The 21,266-nt window shown below is 46.9% G+C and overlaps 2 protein-coding genes across 2 annotated transcripts; one reads left to right on the forward strand and one right to left on the reverse strand.

The window, feature by feature from the left end:
- Positions 1 to 1,313: 1,313 nt before the first annotated feature.
- LOC102444974 (mas-related G protein-coupled receptor member H-like) lies at positions 1,314 to 3,793 on the reverse strand. Its single transcript, XM_075926069.2, has one exon. It carries the CDS (start codon positions 3,734 to 3,736, stop codon positions 2,750 to 2,752), a length of 987 nt encoding a protein of 328 aa, XP_075782184.2. The 5' UTR covers positions 3,737 to 3,793; the 3' UTR covers positions 1,314 to 2,749.
- Positions 3,794 to 12,981: 9,188 nt separating this feature from the next.
- LOC112544781 (mas-related G protein-coupled receptor member H-like) lies at positions 12,982 to 15,376 on the forward strand. The gene is made up of 2 exons (XM_025181608.3): positions 12,982 to 13,696; positions 14,106 to 15,376. Exons 1-2 carry the CDS (start codon positions 13,541 to 13,543, stop codon positions 15,102 to 15,104), a joined length of 1,155 nt encoding a protein of 384 aa, XP_025037393.3. The 5' UTR covers positions 12,982 to 13,540; the 3' UTR covers positions 15,105 to 15,376.
- Positions 15,377 to 21,266: the final 5,890 nt, after the last annotated feature.

A 21,266-nucleotide genomic window follows, 5' to 3' on the forward strand; every position in this document is an offset into this window, starting at 1 on the left:
CGAAAAGGGCTTTTATTTTCAAAAGACCCCCATCTAAGCTGTGGGTGTTTTTGAAAAAGCCCCATTTAAAAAAAAAAAAGCGGTGGCCGTCATTATGCAAATGAAGCTCGGGAAATTCAAATTCCAGCTTCATTTGCAATATTGATGTGCCTAATTTACATCCCTTTTTTGAAAAAGGGATGTAGTCTAGACACACCCCCAGTGCATGGGGCTCTCCACCCCACGTACTCCCTGGCACATACTTGAAGAGGTGAGGGATGCTTTGCCACCCACTGCTCAGGTTTATCTTGACAGGATCCTGCGAGAGGATGCACCCCACCCACCCCTCATCCCTGGCCCGCCTGATCTCTCCATCAGCCCCAGGCCCCACATACCTCTCGGACCGCCTTCCCCTCGTCACCCAAGCCAGCTGCACACATTGCAGTAGGTCCCCTTTCGAACTGCGCCCAAGAGTCATCTGTAGACACTCATGCTTCACGTTCTTCGCTCCCCCACCCTCGTGTCTCACCCAGCTACCAAATGGCGAGACCCCCTACCATCAACAGAGGGTGGGGAGCCCTGGTGGGTCAGTCTCTACTACACCTTGGTTCTGCAGCCCTGCAGGCACATCAGCTGGAGAATCATCCATGGTGCGGTGAGCATGGGCATGTACAACAGTTCACCCTTGTTCCCGATACTTGCCCCGTCTGTGGCATGAGGGAGACCCTGGCGCACATCTGCATCAAGTGCACCAGGTTAGAGCCCCGCTTTTGGCTCCTCCAGAACCTCTTGTTGAGGTTCGGGCTGCACTTCTTCCCTCACCTATTAATTTATGCACACCCCATCCGTGGCCCCACAAAGTCGCGGGACCTCTTCGTCAACCTCCTCCTGGCTGTGGCCAAGATGGCAATCTACAAGACCAGGGAGAAGAGGTTGGCTGAGAGAGGGGCCTGTGACTGTGGGGCGTATTTCCACTCCAGCATCTGTTCACACATCTGGGCAGAGTTCTACTGGGCAGTGTCCACTGTCTCTCTCTGTCGAAATCTTTGAGGGGCAGTGGGCGCTGTCTGGGGTTCTCAGTGTCCCCATCCGGTACCTTGTTTTGACCCTATGACCTCCACACCCATCCCTGTTTTAATTTATTTGTCCCCAGTAATTATTTGACATTCTGGGCTCTGTGGACCCTCCCTGTAGGTTGAGGGGAGGTCCTTTAGATGTGTCTCCTACTCATAAAAACATAAGAATGTTAGCCTGCCCACCTCCGAGTATCCAACAGGACCACAGTGTGGCAGGCTACTGGCTTAGGTCTGTCAAAGCCCTACAGCCTCGGTTGGTTTGACCCAAAAGCTACCTTTCTGAAAATGCCCTGAGCACCTATAGAAATGGTCTGATCCTTCTGGAGATTGAGCATTTGTGTGCATTGCCTATTCAAGGCAAGAGAGGAGAGGTCACACACACAGGAAAGTGAGTGAGAGATGGCGTTTATTCATGTTAACACTGAAGTTAGTGGACAGAAAGATAGCAGGCAGTGACTGCTGTGACTTTTTGGGGGCTCAGCATCCAGGCATTATTACTAGAAGAGAATAACCTCCTTGCTTAGCTGATAGTCATTTTGGATTTTTTTTCCATTGGAATAGAGGCGAAAGTTTCATATATCACTATGCATAAGAAAGAACCCAGAGCTGCAGGGGACATCTGACTGTATTTCATGCACGATAGCTGGCTGTGGAATTATTTACATGGGGCTATTTCTACATGATTATTCTTACCTCCCACATAACCATGTCTCCTACACGTAAGAACATAAGAATGTCCACACTGGGTCAGACCAAAGGCCCATCTAGCCCAGTATCCTGTTTTCCAGATGCCCCACAAGGAGGGAACACAACAGGTAATCATCACATGATCCTTCTCCTGTCATCCATTTCCAGACAAACAGGGGGTAGGGACACCATTCCTGCCCACCCTGGCTAATAGCCATTGATGGACCTAACCTCCATGAATCTATCTGGATTTTTTAAAACCCTGTTAAAGTCCTAGTCTTCACCACATCCTCTGGCAAGGAGTTCCACAGGTTGACTGTGCGCGGAGTGAAGAAAAACTTCCTTTTGTTTGTTTTAAAACTGGTACTTATTACATTCATTTGATGACCCCTTCTTCTTATATTGTGGGAATAAGTAAATAACATTTTCTTATTCACTTTTTCCATACCAGTCATGATTTTATAGACCTCTATCAGATCCCCCCGTTAGTCTCCTCTTCTCTAAGCTGAAAAGTCCCAAACTTTTTAATCTCTCTTTATATGGGACCCCTTCCAAACAAAACTACTCACTTACCCATTTTCCCTGTAAATGGCAGGTAAAACTAAGACTATGAATGGTTATTGACAGTAGGTTTCTATGGAAAAGACAGTAGCACTCTCCTGGTGATTTGAGGAGAAACTTGCCACCAAAAGTGAAATTCCTTATCAATAACATTTCTGAAACAGTGTGAATGGGACCACAATGGGGGCTCTTCCTGCTCACCTTCACATCAATAGGACTTTGCCTACTAATTCTAAAGGGGGCAGGATGGGGCCCCATGTGACCCATTTGTGTTTTTACAACTGCAGTGAACCCAGGGGATCCATTCTAGGGAACGGTTGTGCCCTGGGTGGGGATGGGAAAAAAACTTAGGAAATGACCTTTCAACTTCTAATGTTTTTGATTCTGTGATCTCGGTAACTCTTCATCCCTTGAAAATGGTGTCCCAAGTTGGATTCTGGAGGGATTTAAGTAGCCATTTCCATTGGGTTTGCACTCTGAGTCTCTCCATCCTCTCTGATATCTGCCTTCTCCTCAAAGACCCTCTGGAGCACAACTTTAACAGACCCCTGGAATCGCCGTTTTTTGTAGCTCCCAATTAGGAAGTAAATAACTGGGTTGATGCTGCTGTTTAGTGAGGCCAGCATGAAGCATGTCTCATTGGAGAATAAGAAGTAATTAAAATACAGCATAAAGCACTGAATGCTGAGAGGAACAGCAAAAACAAGGAAAAAGAGGATGGTGAGTAGGATAACAGCATAGAGTTTTCTTGGCTGACGTCGCTGGGAGCTACATCGGACTTTGATGGACAAGATCAGATTGGACAGAACCATGATGGGAGTGAAAACTAGGAAATTGAAAATATTCATGGATATGACTGTCACTAAACACTTTTTATCCGGATTAAGAAGACAAAAATGACAAACTAGTCCAATTAGCAGGGAGGAGAAAACCCAGAGCAAGGCACACACCAGGGCAGACAAAGGCTTTGGGCGGCGGCATCGGCTCCAGAGTGGGAAGAAGACCGAGATACACCTCTCAATACTGATGGCTGTTAGGAGATACAGGCTGGTGTTGTATGTGAACAGAAACAGCAGCAGAAAAGGCCTCCATTCTAAATCCAAACAGAAGAAATGATTCATCATATTCATTGTAAGGGAAACACCCAGGAAGAGAAGGAAACCAAAGTCGGCAATGCCTAGGTTCAGGATGTAGACGGTGAAGGTGTTCCTTTTAATGCGGAAGCCCAGAAACCAGAGGATGGTCCCATTCCCCATGAGCCCCAACAGGCAGATGAGCAGAGTGACGCTGTTAATGGAGATGTCAGTAAAACTGTCTTTGAAGCATTCGTTCCCATTATTTGTATTAGAATAATTAAAGTCGGTCATTGTGGGAGGAAGGAACGTTGTGCATGGCTCAGTCATAAAACTTCTGCTCTCTGGGCTTGGTGACATCTTCCTCTCAAAACCACTGCGTATGCACACCTGTTAGCAGAGAGTAGATAGAGGAGATTCAGAGACCTGGTTATCCCCAGCACTGTGCTTCACTGACCATTCCAGCCCCTCTACTGTTTAATGACCTGGAACAGCCAGATCCAAGTGGGTGTGACTGAAGTATCCAGAGAGATTACAGTCCTGGGAGATGCTAAGGATAGAAAGAGATGGGGAAAGGTAGGGAGCAGCCGAAAGAGAGAGAGAGAGAAACACAAACACAGCGAGAGCTGGATAGATTATTAAGAAAGGGAAAAGATAATGGGAGGAGCTGTCATCCATTTATGGATTGGAAGTGGCAGGAGACGACATGGGGAATTATAGGTTACTGGCACCCATCATAGATCCCTGGAATATGAAGTGGAGAGAGGGAAAACAACCAGCAGCAAAGAATTGATCTAACAAACACTTACCTTTACTTCCTTCCAACACCTTGGGAACGAACCTATTTTCTTTGGATCTTTTCTGAATTATAATCTATCATCTGAACACAGAATTCCCCTGTGTGGTGTCCAACAACCAGTCCCTGCCAGGTCCCCTCAAAGAAGTGACTTTCTTATGCTGCATAGGGTAGGATACAGAGATCATAACATCAGTGCATCTTGTGAGCACAGGGGCAGTTTTATAAGATCAGCAATGTGTTTGTTACTTTTTTTCTCCAAAGTAACGGAAATGGCTTGCTAAAGATTAAGTCTAAAGGGATTGCTATCACAGAAAACTGCCATTATCTGAGAAATGCAACTGGTGCATTCGGGGTGTAAGCAATTCAGTTAGTATGAAATTTAGAACTTTTCTTATTGTTCCATATTCTCTTTTCTTGGCAAATATAAGACTTCTGTTATATTTTGTTACAAGTCAAACCATATGTCTTAAAAATGCTTGTATCCATGATTTCTGGGTCAATAATATATATTCTATGTATACTCAAGGATATATTTTTGCCTGAGACTGTTTATTTTAGCTTACTGTGGCAGTAAATATTTGTGATTTTTTAAAATTAAAATATATCTGCTAGAACAGTGGTTCCCAAACTTTTTGGCATCACACCCCCTTTTTGATTTTTGAGAAACCCTCATGTTACCCCCTCCTCCCAAATAGTTGCAAAACTTGTTGAGGAAAAAAAAAGTCACATCCAGGACCAGTGTAAAAAAAAAAAAAAAAAAAAAAAAGGTGCTGGTGCTCCAAGGGAAAACTTTTGACCAAAAAAAAAAAAAAAAAAGTCCTTTTAAGAGCAGGCATTGCCCTTTTAAGGCAGCCATTTTCAAGTCTGCCAGGGATGCTCCATCCTCCCCTCCACCCCAGACAGCTCGAGCTGCACGTGTTTCAGCAGACGCCTGAGCCAGGAAAAGCAGAAAATACTGGGCATTTCACATGTCCGGTATTTTCTACATTTTTTTACCAGATGGACCGGTCTTTTTCTTGGGCGGAGGGGAGGGGGAATTGACGGTGGAGGGGCTGGGTTGCCTTGTGCCCCCCCCCCCCGGAATTTCTTCACGCCCCCTCCTCCCCCAGTTTGGGAACCTATGTACTAGAAAGAGAGATTGAAAAAAGGCATTTTTACTGGGTGGATAGCAGAGAAAATAATATACAGATATTGATCATGGAATGGTATTTGCCCAAACACATCAGGACCCCCAAAATACAAACTGTTCTAAAAGAAGTAATACATATAATGATCAATATAGTTAAACAACCTCACTGATTGCCTGATTTAGTGTTAATTAGGATCATTATAATCATCTATATAGTAGCCCAATGTCTGTGACTCTGTAACGCTGGAATGCTGGCTGTTCCCTCTGGGCGGCCCTGTTGCCTGAGTCACGTTCTTCGCCTCCTGCCATGCCTCTTGGTTGATTTCTGCGCCGCTTAGCTGGGCTGCTGCTGGGAGCAAGCGGTGCAAGCAGCACTTTGGGTGCCGCCGTCCCCATACAGCACCCCTGTGCTGCATGGGGAGCGCAGGGCCCAAACGGCCGCTTGCTCCCCTGCGGTGGCCCAGCTGAGTGGCACAGAAGTCAGCCAAGCACCATGGCAGGAGAGGAAGGGGGAGGGGCGGTGTCCTACATGGCCAGGGGGTGGGGCCTGGCTGTGTACGTCACCGCCCCGCCCCCCCTTTGCGCCCCTCTTTGCCTCCCGCCATGGCGCTCGGGCACGGAGTAGCTAGTTCGGATTAGGCTTCCTAATCCGAACTAGCTGTACACCTCCTTCCAGACTAACTCAGGTACCCCCCTGAAGCTTTTGGCATATGAATTTGGGCAGAGAGGGGTGTTGGTCTTAGAACTCTGGTTGGTGAGATGAATGTGAGGAAATCTCACCCCTGACTCCCTGCTGCCAGTCCATCCATCACTGGAGAATATGAATGCTCTCCTGCCCTACCTTGCCCAGGGGGAGCTATGGGATGGATTGCAGGCTGCTCTGTTGGCTCTGAGCCAATCAGCTGGCACAGAAAGAGGTCTAGAGAAAGAAAACACATGGTTAGGTCAACAGTACGATTGCTGCTGCTCCTGAGAGGAGCAAGCCCCCAAACCTCCTCAACTAGGGCTCAGGGTTTGAGCTACGGAGAAGGGCAGAGAAAGGCTTCAGAGAGCTGTGGTGCAAGAATAGGTTAGACGGCCTCTTCCCAATTCTCAGATTTAAAAACTTGTTTGTCTTTATTCCAGGGGTGGGCAAACCTTTTAGTCTGACTTCTTCCCAGGGGCAAATTAGTGACAGGTGGACCAGGGTAAGCTCCTGTCCCCACACTTATACAGGAGCTTCAGGGACAGATGCAAGGTTCCAATGGGCTGGATGAAGCCCATGGACTGTAGTTTCTCCACCCGGCTTTATTATCTTGAAAAATGCAGGACTTATCTACCTTAGCCAAGTGGTATGTTCACATTTATACAACATGTTCTGTGGCAGTGATGTAGCGCTAGAAGCCCTGCAGAAATGCTCTGAAGTTTGGTAATTCTCTCATGTGTGAAAGAGTTTCAAAAGCCTATGCTGTTTGTCATGTTGCCAGATGATGAAATGCCCAGATTAAAAACTTGACTATCATTCTTGCCATTAAATTTCATCAAATTAAAAATCTGAACAGCAGCAATGATGAGACTACTAACATGACATGGTAGTAATAAATACACATAGGGTATGTCTAGACTTTTGTCGACAGAAGTTTTGTTGACAGATACTGTCGACAAAGCTTCTGTCAACAAAGAGTGTCTAGACTACATCCAGTTCTGTCGACACAGCAAGCTGCTTTGTCGACATGACAGTGTAGACGCAAAGGACAGTGTACATGCAAAACGCCTTCTGTCGACAGAACTCTGTTGACAAAAGGTGTTATTCCTCATAGAATGAGGTTTACAGCCGTTGACAAAACTGCTGAGTTCTGTCGATGTTATGTGTGTAGACACAGGTATAGTTTTGTCGACAAAAGTCCACTTTTGTTGACAAAAGTCCACTTTTGTTGACAAAACCCTGTAGTCTAGATATACCCATATTGTATCAACATAAAACTTGTGTAACTCATCTTTTAAATTCCCAGGTTTGCATTGAGCTGCAAGATTCATCCAAAGGACAGATCTGGTAAGTAAACCAGTGAGATACTCTTCTTGGACAGTTTGATCCTACCCCATATGAAGCAAGATTCACTGGTTTGTTCCAGCTATTTTGGGGCCACTCCATCAACTCAGTGGAAATATCTGATTTATTCCAATGCTTGCAATGTACAGATTGGCAAAAATAAAAAACATGCTGCTTGCGAATTTATTAGAGTTTGAGGTAAGGCTGTGGTATATTTTGATGAAGTATTGACAATTTCTGTTTTGAGCGTTATAAAACTACCTTTCCGAATCCCAGTATCTAATCTCAATAAGAAAGTGACCGACCCCTCCCATTTCCTGACACCTCCCATAATTTTACATGGCTGTGAAAATTTAAATCAATAACAATTAAAACATGCTTCAAAACAAACATCAGCATTATCCATCAACATTATCCAATTTAAAGTTTGCCAAGCCTATCTAGGAGCCATCAAAAGTCCCTTTGGTGCTGTATTAAAGAGGTGGCCAGCAGAACCCCTGGTATCATACGAAAACTTTCTGTAATCCCATTGGATTGAGGGTAGCCTGGGGTGATGCAGGTTTGGTGGATCCTTAGAATCACAGAAAATTGACTGAAAGACATTCTTGATATGCCCCATGCAGGTTCTGAGGTGGGGATACTTGGCCCCGGAACCTGCAAGGGGCATATCAAAAGCATCTTTGAATCATGAGATGCTGTTGCAGCTTTCATAACTTGGGTTTGGGGGAGGGAAGGAAGGGAGGGGATAGGGCTTTTCTGGCAGGAAGAGTTTGGGGGTTTCTCTGCGGGGGAGGGGACTTGTGGCCCTGGCTGAGGGAGGGGAGCTGCAGGACCACTGATTTGTGCCCTGGGGGTCTGAATTGCTGTGGGTGGGTCCCCTCACACAGGACCCCAAATCTAGTGAAGAATTCATTCACTAGGACTCCAGCTACTATCACAGCCTCTTGATTTCTTATTGGATAAACCTCAGGCCACTTTGTACGGTTAATAGTCCACAGTTACCAACAATTATTGCTGGCCAGTCTCTGCCTCAGGTTAAGGATCCAGCACCTCAACAGCGATGCACTTCACAGGGACCCTCGTTAAAAGAGCTGTAAAGGGCTGCTCCCAGTCTAAAATGTACCCTTCTCTTCAGTGTAAACATCACCCTTCCTGCACCAGTTTCATACATCCTGCATGCAGGAACTGTCTCTGAGGCAAGGTCTACACTGGCAGAAGAAATTGACGTCAGCTACACAGTTCCAGCCACGACAACTATATAGCTGGAGTCGACGTACCTTACATGGATTTTCTGAGGCCTCCTCACAGTGGTAGGTTGATGGGAGAAACTATGCTGTTGACTTCCTTTAATCCTCATGACTACAAGCTGTACCATGGTCGATGAGGGCATCCTCAGTATTTGATTTAGTGAGACTTTACTAGACCCACTAAATCCCTGTCAATCCTCTGGTAAGTATAGACAAGCCCTTAAAGTGGCTACGGTTTTTGCAAACCCCACAATATCCATCAGTTTTAAAACTAGGTGTGTCTAAACTACATGGCTCCATCGATGGAGCCATGGAGATTAGGCTGATCGGCAAAGGGAAATGAAGCCGCGATTTAAATAATCGCGGCTTCATTTACATTTACATGGCTGCCGCGCTGAGCCGACAATCAGCTGATCAGCTGTTTGTCGGCTCAGCGCACTAGTCTGGACGCTCCCGCGCCAACCTGAAAGCCCTTTATCGACCTCCCCATTATGCCTCATAGGATGAGGTTTACCGGGGAGGTCGATAAAAGGCTTTCATGTCGACAGGGGAGTGTCCAGACTAGTGCGCTGAGCCGACAAACAGCTGATTAGCTGTTTGTCGGCTCAGCGCGGCAGCCATGTAAATTTAAATGAAGCCGCGATTATTTAAATCGCGGCTTCATTTCCCTTTGCCAAACAAACAAATCTACATGGCTCCGTCGACGGAGCCATGTTGTTTAGATGTACCCTAGGAGTACCTTCCCTTTCAGTGTTTCTGCTAAAATTTGTGGATACCTGTATGTATCACTTGCTCATTTGCACCACCCCCTATAATATTTCATCTTTAAATTCTAAGTATCCTCACTGCGACTTGCAGGCTTTTAGTGCAACATTGTGATGTGGATGTGCTCCTGCAACCTGATATCCTCTGTTCCAGTAAATGAAACAATCAGCATTTTCACTTCTGTAAATCATGGGAAGAGAGGATACGACTCTCTCGTCCTGAGCTCAGTCACCCCTCCGCTCTGAGCAACCAATTCTTTGTAATGCTATTTAGGGGAGTGTTGTTAATTAGTCGCTCCAACAAGGCCATCTGGGTAAGACATTAGCATTGCTATGTTTTCTGCCAGGCTTCGGTGTAACTGTGAAATCACAGCATTACAAGTTTTCTAGCCCAGTTTGAAACCAAAGAGACTTTGCAGAGCTATGTGGTCTGTCCTGACCACGGTGTGAAAATGCTCCAAAGATTTAACCACTGCAGGGGGGCTGCTTAGGTAATTTCTCTCAGGATAGCTTTTACTTTTATTAAAATTAGTCATTCTCTTTTCAGACCCCTTATGTCAGTGGTGGGGAACTTTTTTTGAAATCAGTTGGGGGCCACACAAAGGTGAGAAGAACCCCCCCCCCCAGCTCATAAGGAGAAACTTACAAAAACAACGAATAGTCTTGCAGCACCCTAGAGAAAATGAAACATGTAGATTGTATCATGAGCTTTTGTGGGCACAGCTCACTTCTTCATCTGAAGAAGTGGGTTGTTCGCACAAAAGTTCATGATACCATCTACATGTTTTGTTAGTCTTTACGGTGCTGCAACACTAGTCGTTTTTGTAAGTTTTGCCAGTTACAGGCTAACTCAGCTCCCCGGCTGAAGCTTGAGAAGGAGAAAGACACTCCCCACACATCAACCCTGGGAGGACGGCTAGTAGATTTCGTGGTCCCACCTATGCTCTGGGGTTGGGCCAAAAATGAAGAGTTCAGTGTTTGGAAGCAATCTTGAGATGTGGGGTCTGGGCAGGAGGGAGAATGCAGGAGTGGGTTGGAGGTTGGTGGGGCTGGGTGCGAGGTAGGGTGCAAGAGCAGAATAGGGGCATGGAGTCTGGATGCGAGGAGAGTCACAGGGCTGGAGAACCAGCTCCTTGATGCTGGGCGAGGAGCCCCTATCCTCAGGGGCCAGATCCAGGCAAGCCAGGGGCTGGATTTGGCCTCTCTGCCATAGGTTCCACACTCCTGCTTTCTGTTCTTGTGTCACTGCCTCCCCAAGCTGTAAGCACTAGTATCTGTGTCCAAAGGAAAGGTGTCAAGTTTGGTTTAACTTTCATTTAGCCCTGTAGTCACTTGCAGTCTTCCCACAGTATCCTGGATTAGGCCTCCATCCTGGTTGCTGCTTGTTCCGTCTTTCACTGTTGATGCAAGAGCAGTACCAACATGACGTTCACATAAAGCACCAACTCAGCCACATTGTAATCCAGTCTCCTTCCATGAACTCTATTAAATGCACAATGAAGTACGATGAGGCGTGTGTCAGGCCCAAGGATAAATTTTTATTTAAATCCCTTCTCTGTATTAAAGCATTAAACTGGCACGTGGGAGAGTTTTGTTGCAGGTTGTAGCTGGAAACTCCCATTGTAAATACCACCATTAGAAAACATTTTGTTCTTTTGAATAACGATGGAAGAAAGGCAGTGAAAGCAACCCATGTGCACATGCAGTGGCGGGTACACACTTGATTCCTTCTTTTGTAGCAGGTGGGTAATGTCTATTTGTCATGTTCCCCCCTTTACTGCTCCTTTATTTGTGTCCTCTGGGATTATTTACATTTTGTAAAGCTCAGACTTAATGCTGATTTGGACAAAGTGTATTTTTTGTTTAGCTGTAGCTATATTTAGAGGTGTTTCTTTCTTTAGAACACCTCCCCCACCCCGCCCTACTCTTCAGTTCTCATGCTGTGGGCTAATATAATAAAGTCACTATTTGCAGATTGTCACAGCATCACAGGGTGAGAGAGCGCCCAGGTTGCTGGGACAGAGAGCTCAGTGACCCCCCAGTTCCCTGTTGAACCACAAGAACTCATCACAAGAGGATTCTATGCCTGTTTCCTTCTCTTATACCCATTGCATTTCCCTCGTTCTCGGCAGGATCTTTAGCTCCTTCTAGGATTATTTACATTTTCTAATGATCACATGTAAAAACTTGGTATTTATATATTAGAGATTGGTGCATCTGTCTGTCTGCGAGTCCATTTGTTCAAGAACTCCGCCTCAACAGTAAAAGCTAGGACCACCAAATTTGGAATGTAGCTTCCTCATCTAACTTAAAGCAAGGTCAGGGTTTGGTTGTGCCAGAAAAATGGGATGTGCCCGGAATTACATTATTTTCCATCACATGGAAGAAAGGGGCACTGAGAGGAGGAATGTGATACTCACAGTCACCTCTAGGGCAGTGAGTGCAGGGGAGAGCTGTACAACAGAGTGACCATTGGGGCAGTCACACTACCCAGGAAGTGGGGATGGGGCTCACTATGTTGCCTGCCACCATCCCAGATAAGCAGCCCCCCTTCTCTAAACTTCTCCTTTCTGGCCCTCAGTCCTAGCACAGGAGAGGGGAAGGAAGTCCCCCCAGTCTTCCCACCACGGCCCCCCCAGCAGCACCACTGCAGCCAGGCAGCACAGTCACTGCCTACTCTCCAGGACCCACAGACAACCTCACTACCAGCACTGCCAGGCCACCCAGTGTGACCACTCCTTCCCTCCCTGGGCTGAGTCCAGAGAATGCCAGTGGGATGCATGTGTGGCCCTCGTCCCCCTCGACCAGGCCCAGGGAACACCAGTGGGAGGTTTACATGGCCCCCAGCTACCCTGAGTCAGAGAGTGGTGGTAGGAGGCCTGCACAGTGTCCCTCAGCCCTGAGTTGAGCCCCCTTCTGGTTCTGGGCTGCCCTCTGGCTCCTCCAGACCCAGGCCAATCTTCCCTTAGCCCCAGACTGGGCCCAGAGAGCCCCAGTGGCCTGTGTGGCTCGCCCCCCAGGCTGCACCTGGGCATAAGATTTCCTATCATCAAGTCACAAAAGTCACAACTCAAGTTTCCCAGAAATACCATTTGGAAAAACTGTAAAAAAAATTAAACAATTAAGAAGATGCAAATCGAGGAAGATGAAGAGACGCTAGCGAGAACGGTGCAGGTGCTAAATGAGGAAGGGAAGTGGTACGGACTGATTATGAATATCGATACAATGAAGACAATGGTATCTGGAGATAAGGAAATTGGAAGGAAGAGCAGTGTAGATGGGATCAAACTAGAGAACGTAGAGAAGTTCACGTATTTGGGGAGCAACATGATGTATGATCTAGACTGTAAGAAGGAAATAGCAACTAGAATAGCAAAAGCAAGAGTGAGTTTGAAGACGATGGATAAGATCTGGAAAAGTAAAGCTATTAGCTTAGGAATGAAGCTGAGCATCTTGAAAATGTGTGTATTTAGCAGCATTTTGTATGGATGTGAGACATAGGTGCTATGAAACATTAGAAGAGAAGGATATTGGCGTTCGAGAGGAGTTGTTATAGAAAGATCCCGAGAATAGGATGGATGCAGAAGGTCACCAACGAGGAATTATATAGGAAGATACAGCCAAAAGAGAACCTATGGCAGAAGGTCATTCAATGGAAGTTTCAGCTATTTGGGTATATCTGCAAAATGAACAACGAGCAAAAACTTAAGACCCTGGTATTCGACATAATGGATGGTCCAAATAGGAGATGCAGACCCCACAGAGAATGGGTAGATGATATAGTAGATTTGTGCAGACCTAGTCTACAGAAACCACTCCGTACTGGACAGGGAAAGATGGAAGGAAATAGTGAGGGAGGCATCAGGCACCAAGGAGCGTTGAACCCATGGTTGTTGGAGATGATGATGATGAAATATTCATGCTCATTCACACGGGTATTGTACCCTCACACACGAAAAACCTTTTTCAGAGAAAATAAACTTTCTGCAGAATCTCAACCCATGAGACTGAACCTTGAGCAAGCATTTCCTTTATTGCGTAAGAAGCCAGAGGAAGGCAGAAAGGAAACACAGTGCTGAAGTTGGCTGATGCTATCAATCTGCCCAAGAGTCATCAGATGCCCTGACACTGTGTGATCTGTGAGTCCCGCTCTGCCCAAGGTGGAGAAGACATTTCCCTGACAGAGAAGGGACTTGATGCGGCACAAGACAGTGGCAAAAAAATTTGTAGCTGTTTTATACGTTATTACCCAGGAAGATCCTACAGTGAAACCTGTGAGACAGAGAGATTCTGAAGCAAACCTATCCCAGCCCGGCTTCGGTAAATACTTGGATCAGGCCGCTGGAAGGAAGGTAAAGGATTGCTCTTTGTCATCATTAATGATTTGTGATTTCTCTCTCTGTTGTTCTCTCTGCCTCTTTCTACATCACTCTTCAATTCTCACCAACATTTCTTCCTCCTGCCATTCTCTGCACATACACGGCCGACAGTCCCTCCTGTGTTCTCTTTCTATTCCTCTCCCTCTCCCTCTGTGTGCCTGTCTGTCTCTCCAGATAGGGCCTGTACACAGCAGTCTTCCTTCCGTGTCTCTCTCTCTGCCCGGCATCCCTATGGCCAGTACCTCTTTAGACATTTCTCCCTCCCACTTGCTGGGACCTGGCTGTTCCAAGACTGGAAGCTGGGGATGGTTTGGAATGAGCAGTGAGACACAGCACTGGGGGTGCCACTCACTGATGGTCCCTATCTGCTCTCTGCCAACAGGTGAGTGCCAACGGGAAGGTCCAGCATCCCACAGTGATGAGTGAGACGACTGAAATGTATTTTACTGAGAATCAGACCAGCCCGGGGCCTGAGGAGGAAAACGACTGGGCTGGATGCCCAATAGATGTAACTGTTGTGACCATCGACAGCATCACCCTACTCTTCTGCCTGTTTGGGTTGGTGGGAAACGGGATCGTCCTCTGGTTCCTCAGCTTCTGCATTAAGAGGAACGTCTTCACTGTCTACATCCTCAACCTGGCTGCTGCGGACTTTGGCTTCCTCCTCTTCCTGCCTTGTTTTCTTATAACCTCTAATGCCGAACATAACTTTTGTGTTGCTTCAAGAGGGCCAAACTTAATGAACGCGTTTCGGGTGCTATCTTTGCTCACGTACAGCGCCAGCCTTTATTTCCTGACAGCTATCAGCATGGAGAGGTGCGTGTCTGTCTTCTTTCCCATCTGGCACCGCCGCAGCCGCCCAACGCACTTGTCTGCCATCATCTGTGCCCTGCTCTGGGCTCTCTCCTGCCTGCTCTCAGGAATAGTGTATTCTTTGTGTCTTGTGGATGGAACAGAATATTGCTTGTACAGATTCCTACCCGTGTACGGTCTGAATTGCCTCATTTTTGCTCCCATCATGGTGGTGTCCAGTCTGGTCCTGTTTATCAAGCTCCGACGTAGCCTCCAGTTCCGCCACCCAGGAAAGCTCTACGTCGTTATCCTGCTCACCGTCTTCTTCTTCCTCGTCTTTGCTGTTCCTCTCAGTGTGCAATATTTCCTCGACCTGATTGAGCATAGTCTCACTAATGAGTTCTCTTACCTGCTGGCCTCTATCAACAGCAGCATCAACCCAGTTATTTACTTTGTTGTTGGGAGCTACAGGCAGTACCGACTCAGAGGCTGTCTCCTGGTCGCACTGCGGGCCATCTTTGAAGAGAAGACAGATTTCAGTGAGGATGGAGAAATCTCTAGACAAGACACAATGAGGACGGCTATTTAAATCTCCGCACCACCCAGCTGGAGACGCCCTGCTCTGGGGATGGAGAATTCCCTTATTGATCAATAAAGCTGTTTATTAGCTGCCAAACCAGAGAGGAGTGTTGGCTTTAACAATATGCAAATTGCGAACTGCAATGTGTGTGTCTTTTCCCACTTTTCTTTTGAAAGAGGCTTTTCTGAAATTTGACGCTTCTACACGGCACCAAATTTCAGACAAACCGCCTGCTTTTCCGAAAAATGTTTCGGAAGAGCGGATGTGTTCGTTGGACGTGGCATTTCTGAGCAGAGGTGGGATTTCCTTCCAGTCCTCTAGTGAAGAGGAGCCCGCCTTCTAATCAATCAGACTCATGGAGGTGATCACACAGTGACCATATGTAGGTGGAGTGGAGACTATACACTTGTTTCCTTGTTTTATAGCTGTTGGGTGGTCTTTATCCGTTGCATTTCTCTCACTCACTGCTCCTTGACTGGTGTCCTTCTGGGATTACAGGTTGCACCTCCAAAAACCAGCACTACCTGGTTCAGCAACATCTGTAGTCTGATAGAACCATGGATGCTCCTGGACCAGAGAGCCTGTGAGCCTAATGGCAGCAGGACCAGCAACCTAGACAGGGTCAGAGGCAGCAGGGCCAGCAGCCTGGCCAGGGTTTGGGGCCTGAGCCCCATGCAAGTGCAGGAGCCCACGGCAGAGTGCACCTGGGGCCAGGGTCTATGGTAGCCCATCCGGGCTGGGAGGCCAGCAGCAGCTGGGTGGGTCTGTTGGCCCGGGCTTGTAGTGGTGGAGGTGGGGGGAGGAGGAAGAGGACAGCTGGGGTGGTAGTGAGCCAGTAGCATTGTGGTTTGGGGGCTGGTGGCACAGGACCTCCCTTGATCCTGCAAATTCTCTGGTTTGGGACCAGACCAGGGAAGTCCAACTTGTATTTAAATTTTCTAATGATCATTGTGATGCTGGCAGTGAATCCGGGGCAAGCCAAGGCCCTGGGACTCAGTGAGCACTTAAAAATGCATAGCCAGAAACCCACCTCGCTTACCCAAGGGTTAGCATTCTTGACCTTCCTATGAGCTGTTAAGTTGGCATGTGGTTTGTGTTTAATCTTGATAAAATGATCGCAGGATGCTGCTCAGGATGCATTGATCTTTCTCATAACCTCTACAGCCCATGAGGTAAAGCAGGAGTACTAAGCTGCTGATTATGATCTCCAAGCTGCTAAAATCCAGCATTACAGCAGGGCTTGGACGGGTTGCCTGCTGGCTGCAGGCTTTGTTGGTGTGCTCCTGTTGGAATGAAGGGGACAGTGTGTCTCTGGCGATGGCCAGACTGCAGATTTATACTGGAAAAAGAGACGCAAATTGTAGTTCACAATTTGCTTATCTTTTTCCACTAATTTTTGGAAGTGGCTTTTCTGAAATTTGACCCGTCTACATGGGGCAAAAATTCAGAACCTCCATTTTAAGAACATCCCTTAATCCCAGAAACGCTCTGCAGTGTAGACATAGCCTCTGCAAGCTGCCCATGCCTGCAGCTCCCATTGGTTGGATTCTGGCCAATGGGAGCTTTGAGGACACGGCTGGGGCAGCACACGGAGACATGTATGTCCCCCCACCTCCCAGGAGAGCACAGAGACAAATTGGCATGCAGCTGCTTCTGGGATCAGCATGGGACCATGGCAAGCAGACAACCTGTTTGAGCCCTGCTGTACTGCCAGCTGGGAACTGCCTTTGCAAAGTGCCTCCTGGCCGGAGCCTGCACCTCTCAACCCAAATCTGTGCTCCAACTTGGAGCTCCCTCCTAGAGCCACCCCCCCCTCCACCTCCTTCTGCACTCTGACATGCTGCTCTGCCTCGAACCTTCTCCCAGACCCAATACCTCCTCCTCCTTCCCTGCCTCAATTGTGACCCTCCTCCCAGGACCAGCACCCCCTCCTGCACCCTAACACTCTGACCTAGCCTGGAGTCTCCTCCTGCACCCAAATTCCCTCCCAGAGCTTGCACCCCTCACCCTCTCCTGCATCCAACCCCTTGGCCCTAGCCTAGAACCTGCCCCCCACCCCAGTGCAGTGCAAGTGAGTGAGGGTAGAGGAGAGCAAGTGACAGAGAAAAAGAAGGGGGAATGCAGTGGGTGGGTCTTTGGGGAAGGAGCCTGGGGAAGGGGCAGGGTAGATCCTGAACTATCCTGAAATGTAAAGTGCTCTTGGGTGTTAAAAGGTTGGAGACCACTAGTGCAAAGCTATTTCGAGTGTTTGCTTAGTAAACCTCTTGCCGTGTAACTCACCTAACAGGAAAAGAAGCATTAATTTAAGTCAAGGTCTTGTCTTTATGTACAACATGACAAAAAAGGTGTTGTGTGGCATCAAAGGAGAGGCTGCCTTCCTTACTCCCTCCAGCTAATGAACTCACCCCATCAGTCAGAACCCTGGAGTGGAGAGAGTCTATCTCTTTCATGTTGGTCTGGAGTCTGGGTATGGCTACACTGCCATCCTAGTTCGAACTAGGGTGGCTAATGTAGTCATTCGAACTTGCAAATGAAGCCCGGGATTTAAATATCTCGGGCTTCATTTGCATGTTCCCAGGCGACGCCATTTTTAGATGCCCCATAGTTCGAACTACTTGCCCGTGGCTACGCACAGCACGGGCTAGGTAGTTCGAATTAAAGCTCCTAATTCAAACTACCATTACTCCTCCTGCAATGAGGAATAACGGTAGTTCAAATTAGGAGCCTTAATTCGAACTACCTAGCCTGTGCTGCGTGTAGCCGTGGGCAGGTAGTTTGAACTATGGGGCATTTAAAAATGGCGGCACCCAGGAACATGCAAATAAATAAAGATTTAAATCCTGGGCTTCATTTGCAAGTTTGAATGACTATATTAGTCACCCTAGTTCGAACTAGGGTGGCAGTGTAGACATACCCTCTGAGAGGCAAAGATCCCTAAACATAAGCAAAGAGATCCTCGTGCTGATGGCCAGGGATTAGTCTCTGCAGACATTATGAATTGACCAAGTACTATAATTCTGTCACCATTTGAATGACAGAAACTCGTTTGGGTACATAGGCCTGCTTGTTTAATCTGTAAACAACTCTTATCTTTTCCTAGTTAATAAACGGTTAGGGGTGTATTCTGGAGATCGGCTACCAGAGTTGGCTTTGGTGGGAGAGCTAAGTAGGGTTGCCAACCCTCCAGAATTGTCTGGGATCTTAAGGAATTAAAAACTAACCTTTAATTAACAAGTATGTCACATGATGAAACCTCCAGCAATATATCCAACCAAAATGTGCTACCCTAGAGATAAGGTATAAATTCACTTGGGGTAAGAGACTGGGAGCAAATGGAATATTTATGATCTTTGGTGACCATTATGATACAGTCCAGCCTGGCTGCGTGACAAGATAGACTGGAGTGAGACTGACTGTGACTCCATTATAAAACTATTCTAATGCTTTTGGAACTCTTAGGGTATGTCTACACTACCCTCCTAGTTCGAACTACCTAGTTCGAGCCCCGTGTAGCCACGCTGCACGGGGTTCGAACCAGCGGGGATTTAAAAATGGCGGCTCCCCGCTTATGCAAATGAAGCCCAGGAAATTCAAATCCCGGGCTTCATTTGCAAGTGCGGTATGCCTACATTACCCCGCTAGTTCGAACTAGCGGGGTAGTGTAGACATACCCTTATTTATTACTGGGGTGATGAAATCTAATTATAGAACATACCACCAGAGTGGGGTATTTGCCCTGCTTTTTGACAGTCTGCCCTGGGGTAGAAAAATCACAGCGGGGTAGCCGTGTTAGTCTATAACTTAAAAAATGAGTAGTTCTGTGGGAATTTAAAGACACGCAAACCTTTATAAAATCATGCTTTTTGGTGGGAAAAACCCACTTCTTCAGGTGAACTGAAGTAGAAATAACAGAAACCAAGATAAAAATAACAGCAGAAGTACCTGTCAATTGTAGAACCCATGTTAATGGGGCTAATTAAATGGGCTGAAAGTGTCCCATACATAGATTTTGATGTGGAAATGCAGATGTTAAAGGCAGGAGAAATGTGCTTTGTAATGCAACAACCACTTAATGCCTTAATTCAAGCCTAGGATTGGTGCATACTGTCATGAGTCACTCCAGACAGTGTCAAGTATACCTAATACTCAACTGGGGAATAGTATATTGCTTCACTAGAGAGGGATTTATATATTTCTTTCATTCGAACACCGTACTTTATCTTGGATCCTTATGTTTTGGGTAAATACAATGATGTCACCATGCAGTGTGCATGTCTGCACATTACTTCCTTTAATGCCCACTCTGTCAAAATGCATTTTTGATTTTTTTTTTGTAAATGAGTTTATAGTAAGAAACAGAAAACATTCATTGCCACATTAATGAAACAGCATAACCACCTGCACTATAACTTTAAGGATCTGTACAATATGTAGTGTGGGCCCAGCTATGGTGATGATGGAAGATTTCCAGATAGACACAAAAATTATTACCAAGTGGCACAGAAATAATAGAGACATGACAGCAAAATTAAACCATTAATAAGGTGCTATTCATAATGCTTATTAACAAGTTTCTTCTACCCTAAATATATTAGTAGCTCTTCTCACGTAAGAGCAGCTTCCTCTAAGAGAAAATCTTTGCCAAGCCATTTGCTTTACAGCTAGGAGCTCAGAAGCAACCCGAGAAGGGAAGTAGATCTCAGATATTGCCTGGTGCGATATAGCTGCTCAGTGCTCACAAAACACACTGATGCTATGAGCTCTTGTATTCCACTCTGTAACCCATGGAGAAGACATTTCTCTAGTGGTTCCCGGCTGTGACTGGGTGTTGGATGTTGCACAGATGACAGGGAATCCTTAGCATCTGGATAATAGATTATTACTGATAAAACTTTCCCATGAAGATCCTGCAGTGAGAACCCTAGGGTGTGTCTAGACTGCATCCCTCTGTCGAGAGAGAGATGTAGATTAGGCACGTCGAAATTGCTAATGAAGCCGGGATTTAAACATCCCATGCCTCATTAGCATAAACATGGCCACCGCTTTTTTCGACAGCGTTTTTTTGAAACCCCCCCCCCAGCAGTCTAGATGCAGATCTGTTGAAAATAAAGCCTTTTTTGACAGATCCTGTAAACCTCATTTTTGAGGAATACGCGATTTGTCGAAAAAGGCTTTATTTTCGACAGATCCGTGTCTAGACTACCAATTTGTTTTTAAAAAACTCCATGTCGAAAAAAGTGGCAGCCATGTTTATGCTAATGAGGTGTGGGATATTTAAATCCTGGCTTCATTAGCAATTTCGACGTGCCTAATCTACATCTCTCTCTCGACAGAGGGATGCAGTTTAGACTTAGCCCCAGTGAGTGACTGAGAGAAAGAGTCGGAAGTGAATCTGCCCCAGCCGGGTTCCCGTAATCTCTTTATTCAGGCCCCGGGATGATGGAGATAAGGAAAGTGAGAGATTGTTCTTTGTCATCATTCATGTTATATGACTGTTCTCCGCCTCCTTCTCCCCCACTTTTCAAATCTAACTTTACTTCCCTTACCCCTTCATTTGGTACCCACAGCTAACTGACAGCCCCTCTCGGTCAGAGGCGGAAGGTTTGTATAATTCAGTGGGGCTCAGAGCGAGCCCAAATCCTGCCCCCCTCCCGCATTGTAAGGTTGGGGGGAGTGAGGAAGGACTGTGGCTCTGGGATGGAGCTGGGGTGGAGCGGGTTGAGCTATGGGAGAGGCTCAGGGCTGGGGCAGAGGGTTCGGGTGCAGGCTCTAGGATGTGGGGGAGGATTTTGGAGTGTGGTAGAGGACCACCATCTCCCTCTCCTCCTTCCACTCTAGCACCAGAAAAACATCACTCAGAGTTGCCTGGGGGTGGAGAAGGAGTGCAGTGTGGCTCATGCCCTCCTCCCTTGGCACATGCTGCAGGAAGGGCAGGGTGCAGATCAGAGGGCAATCAGCCAGGAAGGATGCTCGGGGGAAGTGCATGGGGCCAAAGGAGACACCCTGCCCCGACACTGGTGGAGCCCAGGTTCCATCGACCAATGCAACTCGCCGGCTCTGTTCCCAATTTCTCTGTCTACTAAATCTAAGGTGCCCCAGGACGACTCATTGTTTGAGAAAGTGGTGGCAAAGATAGGGGCATGATCCAAGGGCTGGGGAGACACAGAGGGT

This window comes from Pelodiscus sinensis, chromosome 5 (genome assembly GCF_052426305.1).
Source record: "Pelodiscus sinensis isolate ZL-2025 chromosome 5, ASM5242630v1, whole genome shotgun sequence".
Taxonomy (NCBI): Eukaryota; Metazoa; Chordata; order Testudines; family Trionychidae; genus Pelodiscus; species Pelodiscus sinensis.